Below are 12,046 nucleotides of genomic sequence, written 5' to 3'. Positions count from 1 at the left end.
CAAGAAGTCAGCCCTGGTCTCTCCAATGGAGCTGGAAGGGCTGGAAAGTGTACAGATCATGGGGCACTGAGCCACGACTCAAAAAGGACATAATATCTAGAGGGCAAGAGAGAGCCCCAGATGCACTGGCACAAAGAACAGAATGGAGTTCCTGGCTAGTTTCCACAGGGTGTCCGAGGATGACTGTTCAGAGTGGTCAGGGAAGGGCAAATCCCACAAATGGAAACCTGGCAAGATGGGAATAAATTTCAATGGGAAGAAGATGCTTAAATACCCTCTGTTACAGACTGAATTGTCCCCCACCCCAAATTTATACACTGAAGCCCTAACCCCCCATGTGACTATATTTGGAGATAGGGCCTGTAGGGAGGTGATCAGGGTGGGGCCATAATCCCATAGCACGGATATCCTTATAAGAGGAGGAAGAGCAGAGATGACTCTTCATCGCCTGTGCATAGAAGAAAGGCTGTGCGAGGACACAGTGAGAAGGTGGCTATTTACAAACCGAGAAGAGAGTTCTCACTAAAAACCAACCCTGACAGCACCTTGGTCTTGGACTTCCAGTGAAGAACTCCAGAACTGTGAGAAAATTTCTGTGGTTTAAGCCACCCACCCTGTGGTATCCAGCTGTGGGAGCCTGAGCCAACTAATACAGGCCTTCCGTCATGATCTGGGTGAGAGTTTTGTAAACCAGTGTCAACCAGTGTGACTGCTTTGGAAAGCAAACAGCCCAATCATGCTAAGAGCCACTATGACATTTGTATACCTTGAGTCTTACGTTTTAGGCGTGGTGATTTTCCTCAAAAAATTAAAACAAAGAGAAAAGCTACATAAAATGAGATGCTGAAATCCTTTCTGGCCCTAGGTGGGATATTACAAGTAAAGTATCGAGGAAACCGCATGGTCGCCTGGTGGCAGTTGGTCTTCTTACGTGGCGTCTCAGGGTTCCAAGCACAAGCACCCCAGTGAACAAGGTGGAAACAGCACGGCCTCTACTGAGCCTGTGTTCACACCCTTCATTTTTCCTTGTTGGTCTTCAACTTTTGTGTCAATAATTGAGACATAGCAGCAACTCTCCAGGTAAGTGAGGACCTCTAGTCAGGAGTGTACTTGCCTCTGCCATTTTTCTGATACTCTGGGTGTAGCTTCAACTTCCCTCCAGGGGTGTGGCCCTGCTAGGGAGGGAATTCGCCTCCCACTCCCTGATGGAGGATAGAAGTGATACTGTGGGCACCTCCCCATGGTTCCCAGTTCTGTGCCGTATTCGTGTGTGTGTCATTGTGGGGGCAGGGGAGCAGGGCTGCACGGGACAGCAGGAGCTTGCGTGACTCTGTTTCTCAGTCATCTGGCATTTTCAAAGGACTGCAGAAGAGTGTGGCTGGGTTCCATTTTTACTGAACTGAACTGGAATAGAGGAGCCCTAACATGTTTTCCAAATGCAGTGTTCTCCAGTAAGAAGTATCATCCTAGAGAGTCCGAACTGTGCACAACTGGCATGACCTATTTTCTACACGAGATTCAGTGGTAGGAGCCTGTCATGCCATTTACTTAAAGAAGCTCATCTTCTCAGTACATCTGGTTTCCTTGAGTACAAGACGCAACACAAGGATAGAAGCCCAGGGAAAGGGAGGAGGACAAAACAGCTGATCCGAGGGCCGAGGCTATTGAGCTGCCCACGCCAGTCCAGTCCAGCCATTGGAAATGAGCAAATGAGCACCAGAAAGGAGGCTACAGGGAACTGAGGTGTGCCGCAAATGTATAGTATACACTGGATTTCAAAGATGTACTATACAGAAAGTAAGCAAAACATCTCATCAGTGGTCTTTTATAGTGACACGTTGAAATGGTAACATTTGGGATATACAGGGACAGATATTAATTTCACCTGTTCTGCTTCTTAAATGGGACTGTGACAATAGCTAAAATTACTGATGTGGCTTGCATTGTTTCTCCTGGAGACGGCTGTTTTCTTAAGTGGCTTATAAATGACTATGAAATTAATTCCAAAAAAAGGAAGGGGAGGCATTGCATAAGCATACTGGGGACTATTGGAAGACTATTTGTAATATCCTTCCCCAAAGGGAGAAATTTCAAGTTAACTGGAAACTTACATCCTGGCATTGTGATCGGAAAACCAAACCAACCGATATAACCCTGATGGTTGGTGACCAAATCCAGCCAATGCAATTTAAATATGGGTTCTAATGAGGATGGCAAGTCACCATTCAGGGGTTGTGGTTGTCGGAGAGACTGCTGTTAGTGGATTCAGGATTTAATGTAAGACTATGGATCTTCAAGATAAATTATACAAAAACAAAAGCTTAAACACCAAGAAGAATCAATGAAAACAATCAAAAGAAGATTAACTTGTACATTTCTCAAAAGAGAGAAGCCTTGCAAAACATAAGGTTCCAATGTGGAGGTGCTGTTGTTCCTAAGATGGTGGCTTAACAAAGGAAAAATCTTCCTTTTTGTGAAACAGCAACATCTGTGTTTCTAATGCCTGTGAGTCCTGTAGAGAAATTTAGAGTCACCTTCACCATTCATAAGTACCTGTGCCAAGAATGGAATGTGCAATGATGATAAATTCTGAGTATATCTGCTTTCTGTATATAAAAAGCATTTGTTGGGTTTCTCACCACTTTGAAAATCTCTAGTTTGGAATATCGTGAATCCTTGGACAGAAGCCATCTCCAGATCTGCTACATTTTTTTTTCCATTTCTCTTTTTTGTAGGTTCTATGATGTAGCATTAGTGGGCACTCGTGACTGAAGGTCCTCAACACTGATTAACTCCACATGTCCTTACTACTGTCTGGATGATCTGCTGTCCGGGGATGGATGCCCTAGAGCTCCATATTCCCACAGTCCTTTCCGTCGCTTCTCTCTGAGGGTGTCTGAGGCACGTACTATGTGCGAAGGCTTGCATATGCATATACTTGTATTGTTTCTGTTGAGAAAGACTGGGTCAGGTCTAGTAAGGGATGAGCTATGACTTAAGGCTTTCCCATGTCCCAGGGAGTGTGAAGTGGGTCTACCCAGTATGAGTTCTCTGGTGCTTGGTAAGGGACGAGCTGTGTGTGAAGGCTTTCCCACAGTCCCTGCACTCATATGGCTTCTCTCCTGTGTGGATCCTCCGGTGCTGAGTGAGGTGGGTGCTCTGCCTGAATGATTTCCCACAATCCTGACATTCGTAGGGCTTCTCCCCAGTGTGTGTCCGCTCATGCTGGCTGAGCGATGAGCTGTGGCTGAAGGATTTTCCACACTCATTGCACCCGTAGGGCTTTTCCTTGGTGTGAATCCTCTGGTGTTCTATGAGAAGGGAGCTCTGGCTGAAGGCTCTGCCACATGCGTTACATTCATAAGGCTTTTCTCCTGTGTGGATCCTCTGATGCTGAATGAGTGGGGCGAGCTGGCTGAAGGCTCTGCCGCACTCGTTACATTCATAGGGCTTCTCTCCAGTGTGGATTCGCTGGTGTTTGGTGAGGGATGAGCTGTGGCTGAAGGCCTTGCCACAATCGCCACACTCGTAGGGCTTCTCTCCTGTGTGGATTCTCTGATGTTGAGTGAGGTGTGTGCTCTGCCGGAAGGCCTTCCCACACTGGCTGCACTCGTACGGCTTCTCTCCTGTGTGCGTCCGCTCATGCTGGCTGAGTGATGAGCTGTGGCTGAAGGTTTTTCCACACTCGTTGCACCCATAGGGCTTCTCTCCTGTGTGGATCCTCCGATGCTCAGTCAGGAGCGTGCTCTGGCTGAAGGCCTTCCCGCACTCATTGCACTCATACGGCTTCTCTCCCGTGTGGGTCCTTTGGTGCTGAATCAGTGGTGTGATCTGCGTGAAGGCCTTCCCACACTCGTGGCACTCATAGGGCTTCTCCCCCGTGTGGATTCGCTGGTGTTTGGTTAAGGAAGAGCTGTGGCTGAAGGCCTTGCCGCACTCCCCACACTGGTAGGGCTTCTCCCCCGTGTGGATTCGCAGGTGCTGGGTGAGGTGGATGCTTTGCCGGAAGGCCTTCCCACACTCGCCGCACTCGTAGGGCTTCTCCCCAGTGTGAGTCCGCTCATGTTGACTGAAGGACGACCTGAAACTGAAGGATTTCCCGCACTCGCTGCACTCATAGGGCTTCTCCCCTGTGTGAGTTCTCTGGTGCTGGATCAGTGGGGCAATCTGGTTGAAGGTTTTCCCACACTGAGTACACTTGTAAGGTTTCTCGCCAGTGTGGATTCTCTGGTGTTTGGTAAGTGCCGAGCTGTTTCGGAAGCCTTTTCCGCATTCGTGACACTCATAAGGTCTCTCTCCCGTGTGTGTTCGATGGTGCTCAATAAGTGCTGAGCTGTGACTAAAGGCCTTTCCACATGCCTGACATTTGTAGGGCTTCTCCTTTGCATATATTTTCTGTTGAGCATTTAACCCTGGGTCTGGCTTCCCCCTCTTCCCACGTGTCCCCAGCATGTGGAGGTCTTGTCTTTCAGGAGTCATTGGCTGAGCTGGGAGACTGGGGCTCAGAATCAAGTTTTCCCCGAACCCATTCACCTGCTGCTGCTGCATGGGTATCTTCACAGGCGTGAATGCTGCCCGCACCACATGGCCATCTCGGCTCTCCTGACTCTGTCCCCAGTGGCCCTCGGCATCGTCACTCTCAGAGTACCACAGACTATCCCACAGGAACCTTTCCACCAGGACACTGCTTGCTCTTTCTTCAGTGATGTCTTGCTTTGGAGCTGACAGTTTGGTTTTGGGTTGAGTTTCCAAATCTGAAAGAAAAAAAATGGAGATGTTCCTTATTTCAGTTTAGGGGGAAGAGTTTGTGGTGGGTGTGTGGCTAAAGAATAAAACTGATGGTCTTGAAAGGCTGAAGGCACAAGTGGCTTTGAACCACTTAAAAATTCAGTTTTGCAAATCAGAGAAGGAACAGGAGCAGAGAGAAAGCACAGAGAATAGTCAGGGTGGGGAAGCTGGTGTAGGGACATGAAGGGAGCTTGCAAGGGGAACACAGAGAATGAGGGCAGGGAGAGGATGCAGGGCAGACAGCAAGCATCTAGGGAAGCCGTCAACAGATGCCCCAGGCTGGAAAGGGCAGAGCAATGGCCAGAAGCAGTCTCCAAGTGCCAGGTGGTGACGGAGGAAGAGCCGCCTCTCACAGGTTAAGAACTAGCCAGCCCAGTCCTCCCACTGCTCAGATCCAGTTTCTTCTTGGTGGTCTCTTGCTGCTGTTTCACCTCAGCCAGATGTAAAGAAACCACCAGCTTCCCCAGACCAGAGACAGCTGAGCTCTGTATTGCCAGAAGCAGGGATAAATGACCTGAGGTGAACAAGAGGACTTGGACCTGGTCCGTTGAGTCTGTCTCACCCACTGGGAGCACCCTGAGGGCAGGGCTTCTGTCCACCTTGGTCACCACGGCACCCCTGCCCACGGCAGAGGCCAGCAGACATGCTGAATGAACAAACAAATGCGGCAGGACTGCCTTTTGGCCCCAGTACCCAGTCTGCCCTGCACAGCCATGGCCTCAGTGCATGCCGTCCCCACCCCAACACTGGATTGGCCTAAAGGTGTGAGGTGAGCACCTGCCCATTTATATTACGCTCTAATGAAGTGTTCAGGGGAAAAAGAAGAGGTCAAGCCAGGTGTGGCTGGCAAAGTAGTGGCTCCCAAGTATGTCCATGTTCTGATTCCTAACCAGTGAGGAGTGAGAGTTGCTAACCCTCTGACATTAGCTCATCATCTGAGATTACCATGGGTTATCCTGCTGGGCCCAAGGCAGTCGCAAGAGTTCTGATCTGTGAGAAAGATGTGAGACGACCTCAGGGCCATGCTCACTTGGAAGATGGACGAGGCTGTGAGTCAAGGACTGCGGGCACCTCTGAAAGCTGGAAAGTGAAAGGAAATGGGTTGTCGCCAGGCTCTGCAGAAGGAACACTGCCTGCTGCCACCTGCACTGTAGCACAGTGACACCCATTTTGGACTTCTGACCTCTAGAACTGGAAGATAATTCGTGTTGCTTTAAGCCACTAAGTTTGTGGTCATTTGTTAAAGCAATCCTAGAAAGCAAGTACCCTAGGTGAAGGCTGCTTGCTCCTGAAGCTGGGGACTCTCTTGTGACCCCCTCCCACACACTGGCTATTCTTCCTGGGCCCTGGTGATGGGCCACTGCTTAACCTGGGTCAGGGTCCGACACCAGTGCCGGGACAGCCCCACTTCCTACAGAGCTGGTATTGGTCTCAGGAGCTGAATAAGATGTTTGAAGAACACAGCCCCCACGGGCATGTGGAAAAGCCCAGACTGGATCCACCGACCCACAGATACATGAGTAAGATTCTGTGGTTTAAACCACTGAGGCTGGAGTGTTTGTTACATAGGAAGAGCAGGCTGCTGCCCCACCCCAGTGCCTTTGCACTTGCTGTTCCTTCTGCCTGGAATTCTGTTCTCCCAGCTTATTTCGTGGCGGCACTGTTCCCATGACTCAGGCTTCAGCTCACATGTCGCCTCCCTGCAGAGGCTGGCCTATCTCGGCTCAGGTCCTCCCCACAACCTGGCCCCTGCCTCATGACCTGTGTTCACTTCCTCAGCATTCGTTATACGCCGTGAGCGTCTTGTGCAGCTATTATTCCACCTGTTTACTGCGTGCCCCTTCCCTCACCAAGAAGGTAAATTCACTGAAGGTCTCACTCACAGCAGAACAGGTGCTTGGTGCATGTTTACCGAAAGACTGAATAGTCAATTTGCTCTGAAGAATGCGAGAACAGATATGGAGAGAGAGTGCCACAGGGGTGAATGGGCTCCTGCCAGCCCTGCAGGGCTCTCCCCTCACCTAAGCACATATCCGCTGCCCACCACTCCTCCTCCTGCTCCAGCAGGGAGATGACATCCAGCCTGGGGAGCCAGCATCCTGCTCAAGTGGAGACCCACGAGTGCGTGTTTGTGTTCAAGGACCCTCCTCACCCCTCTGTCCACTGCACCTTCCTTCCTCCGGGACCCACTTGGCTGCAGGCCCCAGAGGCCACAGTTGTGGTAAAGGCCCTGATGTCAGGCCCCACAGGGACCCCAACCCTAGCTCTGGGGGGACGTGTGACCCAGCCCCAGCCAATCAGAGCTCTGCTGCTTCCCCTGCTCGCTGGCAACAATGACCAGTGTGGAGGGGATCTGGCTGCCACACAAGACAACCCATGGGCCTTCCATGGGTGCCCAGGACACAGATCCTGTCTTTTCTGCAGGCCTCAGACACAGAAGAGGCATCTGGCAGCTCTCTTCTCACCTCCAGAAGTCCCATCCGTGAATGAAGGCAGAAAGAGGTGGCACTGTCAAGACTTGGCCCTGGACCCAGAGGGAGGAGGTATGAAGTGAGGGGCTCCTGACAGACCACAGGAAGACTCAGGTCAACCCTGGGATTCTGCAGTCATGGGACCCACTGTGACCCTCTTACCCCATGATTTTCTGCTTCTGGCATTTTCAAGTGGGATCTGTAATTTGCAACCAAACATCAGGTCTCTAAAGCCAGAAACTCATCCAAGGTATTTGCTTTTAAGGCCTAGACCTACTCCTACTTTTAACCCAGGAGAATTAGAATCTGTGCTGGGGCAGAACACTGGGGGTTCAGTTGTGGCCTTACCCACGGAGACCAGGAGCCTGAAGGTCTCCAGCATCACATTGCGGTACAGGGTCCTCTGGTCAGGCTCCAGCTGCCCCCACTCCTCCTGGGTGAAGTCCACGACTATGTCCTCAAAAGTCACTTGTTCCTGAAACAAATGTCACACACGAATGTCCTCACCCAGGCCAAGCCTGGCAATGGCTGCTAGTGAGAGCAGCTGGTGGACGGGGACAGGGAGGCTGGCGGGGGGAGGGGTTTTCTCAGATCTGAGGATTTGGGCCAGGTTTTCCTGTGGGGCCTGAGGGCTCTGCTGGAGGAGAGGGGGTCTTAAGATATAAGGGGATACACCCCAGTCGTGCAAACACAGGGCCCCTGAGATGCCATCATGGCGGTGACCAAGGGAGGGGCACGAAGGATCCCTGGGAGACTGAAAACCTCCCACACATCAGCTAGAATGTCCACTGGTGTCCATAGCTGCAGGCACCAAGCCACACACTCATGTAAATCTGCACTGTGCATTAACAATACCTGAATTCAAAGTGGGGAGAAAGAAAAGAGCCAGTGGAATGGTGGGAACAAGCAAATGATCCCGACTGGGGGGGGTCTCCAGTGATGGGATCCCTGGGGACCATTTCCTCGTCTTTAATTTTGGAAATTTACATATTGGGGTAAAAACACAATCCCCAAGGAGAAAGGCTAATGGTGGCTCCTGGGGTGATTCCCGTCACTACCACACTTGTGTGTGTTTTCTGAAATTCCCACACGATGCCAGTTTCTTCCACGACTGGGTGGGGAATTTACGATTTTCTTAAAGGCATGTGAGGGGCAGGGGCAGACATCCACAAAGGCGGTTTCATCTCACCAAATCAAGTACTGTGGATGGCCGGCGGGGGAGGGTAGGTGGGGAGCAGAGGTAAAGTCCAGGGCCTCACCTTGACAATGGTGTCACTGCCCTGCGTGAGGGGAGTGAGGGACACAGGTACTCAAATACTGGATCCTGGCCCAACTGGCAGCATCTGCCTCTGCTAACATTTCTTCCACCAGAGGGGAGATGTGGGGCAACACGGGTATGAACTAGATACCTGGGGGTGGCGCTGTCAAGATTTGGCTCTGGACCCAGATGATCGGGCTTCAAACTCCAGCCCCAGGTCCATCTTTTAAAGTGCTCTGTGCCGCTCTGCCCTCATCTGTGAGTTAGTGAGAACTCCCTGAGAAGGCTGTTGGGAGGAGTAAGAGAATTCACATGATGTGTGTGTCCTGGGCCTGGCACATAGTGAGTGCTTTACCTGTGTGAGCCATCATTCAGGCAGGTGTGCTGGGGGGGCTTGGGGATGTTTTATTTTCTTTCACCAATTTCCCCATTTCGGCTACATTTTCCAGACTCAATAGGTCTTAGTAGTTATCTCCAGAGTCTAGTGAGTGCAGGTCACTGTTCTGGGCACCGCAGATGCCAGGGAAACAAGAGACACAGACCTGGCCATGTGGTGCTCACGTGCTAGTTGAAGGGTATGGGAGCCGACAAAAAATGAAATTCCAGGAGGGGTCAGTGCTCTAGAGAAGGTGGGAGGTTTGCTGCTGGAATAGCCATGCAGAGGTCTGGAAGAAGAGCCACGAAGGCAGTGGGATATGTGCCAAGCACTGGGGGCACTGGTGGGGGTGCGTGGTCTGAGGTGGGCCCAGGCGTTCTGAGCTCAGGCCTGGCTCGGCCACTCCCAGCTGTGTGTCCTCAGGGCTGTGACGTGCCTCTGTGTCTTAGTTTCCTCATTCCAACCTCATGGGGCTGATGTGGGGGTAGGATAAGGTGAAGTGCGTCCAGCACTGACCACAGGCTTTGACACATTTCTACCCATTCACTGAGTGCTTACTGTGTTCTGGGCCTTTGCACGTGGCAAAGATGGTCAGAACTGCTTCCCAAGGCCCTAGGCCCCCTGCAGCCAGCCTAGGAGAACTTGTTCTCGGTCTTCCTGTTACACGTGTGTGCCTGCCCTTTATGGAAAGTGCCTGGCATGGTTCCACCTCCAGGCCTTTGCTCATGGTATTCCCCCGGCCTGGAACATTATCCCTGTGGGCCTTGATCTCACTCCCTACCCCCAAGCAGGTCTCTGTTTGGGGGCCACTTCCTCAGGCAGGCCTTCTGGGCTATACTGGTTAATGCCTGGTGCCCAAACCCATCTTCTTCTTCTTCTTTTTTTTTTTTTAAAGATTTTATTTATTTATTTGACAGAGATAGAGACAGCCAGCGAGAGAGGGAACACAAGCAGGGGGAGTGGGAGAGGAAGAAGCAGGCTCCCAGAGGAGGAGCCTGATGTGGGGCTCGATCCCGGAACGCCAGGATCACGCCCTGAGCTGAAGGCAGGCACTTAACCGCTGTGCCACCCAGGTGCCCCAAAACCCATCTTCTTCTGGGCCTCATTTCCCTGCACAACACTTAGCACATTTGTATTCCTTATAGGGACTGTAAGCCCCACAGGGATGGTAATTTTTTGCTTGTCTGTTCCTACAGCTGCAGTTCCTACAACAGTGCCTGAAAGGGCACCTGGTCAATGGCAGGTACTAAGTACCTGTCGCCTAAGGGACTGGATGGAGAGAGTGAGTTGGGAGTACACACTGGAACCCTGTGTCGAGAAAGTGCCAGACACATCAGTGGAATGGATGAGTGCTGTCTGGCAGAGTAGACTAGGGCAGGTGAAGGAATCAGGGAGATCCTCTCAGAGGTGGGGGGTGGGAGATCTGGAGGAAGATGGAGCTGACTAAAGCACATTCCTGGCAGGGGGGAGAGTAAGGGCAAAGGCCCTGAGAGCAGAATGAGTTGGTGGGGACCTGACGCCAGGGCCTGGGAGGCCCGAATGTGAAGGTGGTGGTGTACTCACCGGGGCCCCGGCAGCGAGGAGCCCAGCAGTCATTCCCTCCTCCTCTGGCCTCTTGCAGGAACAGCTAGCTCCTCAGCAGGCAGTTCTGGGGGGAAAGGGGATGTGAGAGACTGGGCGAGTGACTGTGGTGACCAGAAACCCCACACCCTGGAGTCTGTGTGCAAGTAGGAAGGGTTTTGGCTGCTAGAGCCTGGAGCCCTGCACCCAGGCTAAACCCAACGGTAAAACCTCAGCTTGGCATTTTCCAGGTGCTATTCCAGGCATTGTTGGCGAATTTCCTTGAATTTTCCTACCCCATTTCACAAATAGGAAAACTGAGGCCATGGCGAGCAAGGGACACATCCCCAGTTGCCCAGATGGATGGTGACTATTTCTGTTACTATCACAGAAAGCTGGACAGTTATGGAGTCTTTGGGCACTGTTTGCCTTGGTTTCCCCCTCCTATAAAATGAGATTGGTGACCCAGCACAGAGATTATAGGAATTAAGGTGTGGCAAGGGCTGAAAATGGAGGCTGGCACAGCAGTATACACGTGAAGGCAATCGGTGCTGGAAGGAAAGCCTCTTGCTTCAGCGAGCATCTGCTTAGCATCCACAACATGCAGGGCCCTCATCCCTGGCTGAGCGCCCCAAATGAAAGTCAGGCCAAAGGTAGTATGTATTTCCCTTGTCTCTCTGTACCTCCCCTTGATACGCTTCCTGTGCACCCCTGATTCTGTCCCATCCCACTTGTGCCCTGTTGTCTTCACAGCAGTTTCCAAGATGGGAGTTATCTTCTTTAGTGATGTGTTGACAGGTTTCTTATCATCTCCCTGACTCCCCTGGGGGCTCTGGGGGCCAAGACAATATTCTGGGCTCTTGGGTATAGGATAGGGCCTGGCACCCAGGACATCCAAATACGTACGTGCTTGCTGAATTAATAAAGGAGCCTGGATGGTACTCGATGACTTTAACATAATGAGTCTGTTTTCTGGGTCCCAGGCGGCTGGGAGTAAAGTCTTGTGCTTTTGGTCTCCCTCACAATCATCCTGAGAAGCCGCCCAGTAACGGTGAAGCTCCAGAGATGACTTCTCAGGGGGGCCTCGGCCCTCCCCACCCTCCAAACCCCGGACGTCCCACCAAAGCAGGGGAAGGATGCAGGTCAGGATGGCTCCAGTCTCTGAAGGGTCGGACCAGCTAGCATCTCTGACTGTGACCCCGAAGCCGGAGGCGCCCACCCCTTTTGCCATAGCCAGGGCCCCACCCTGGCCCCAACTCCTCCTCTCGGACCCGGAGACACCCCCACCCTCAATCCGGGCCCCGCCCACTCGGCCCCGCCCCCACCGCACCCATAGCGACCAGCCCCGGGCCCAAAGCAGGAAAAAGGACTCTCCACAGACGCACGCGGGAAGACCCCGGATGCCCGCCCGCCTCGGTCTCCTTCGTTCCGGCCACCCCAGTCTCACTCACCAGCCGGACGACAGGACAAAGGCCGCGGCCGCCACCAGCCGGGTCTGCGCCTGCGCAGGAGGGCGCCCAACTACATCTCCCAGAGGGCGGCGCGCGCATTTCCTGTCGTTTCCGTGCTCGCCTCGCCCCCACCCAGGGCAGT

General features: G+C 52.3%; 1 protein-coding gene across 1 annotated transcript; it reads right to left on the bottom strand.

Moving 5' to 3' along the window:
• Positions 1–2,885: 2,885 nt before the first annotated feature.
• Positions 2,886–12,032, bottom strand: ZNF135 (zinc finger protein 135). Its single transcript, XM_045772880.2, has 4 exons — positions 11,905–12,032; positions 10,457–10,541; positions 7,608–7,734; positions 2,886–4,754 (listed from the first exon to the last, which is right to left on the bottom strand). Exons 2-4 carry the CDS (start codon positions 10,487–10,489, stop codon positions 3,034–3,036), a joined length of 1,881 nt encoding a protein of 626 aa, XP_045628836.2. The 5' UTR covers positions 10,490–10,541; positions 11,905–12,032; the 3' UTR covers positions 2,886–3,033.
• Between the last annotated feature and the right edge of the window lie 14 nt (positions 12,033–12,046).

The sequence above is a fragment of the Ursus americanus genome, chromosome 21 (genome assembly GCF_024610735.1).
Source record: "Ursus americanus isolate L20-20 chromosome 21, mUrsAme1.1.p, whole genome shotgun sequence".
NCBI classification, from domain to species: domain Eukaryota; kingdom Metazoa; phylum Chordata; class Mammalia; order Carnivora; family Ursidae; genus Ursus; species Ursus americanus.
The sequence above is the reverse complement of the archived record's forward strand: the minus strand, read 5'-3'. Positions and strand labels throughout refer to the sequence as shown.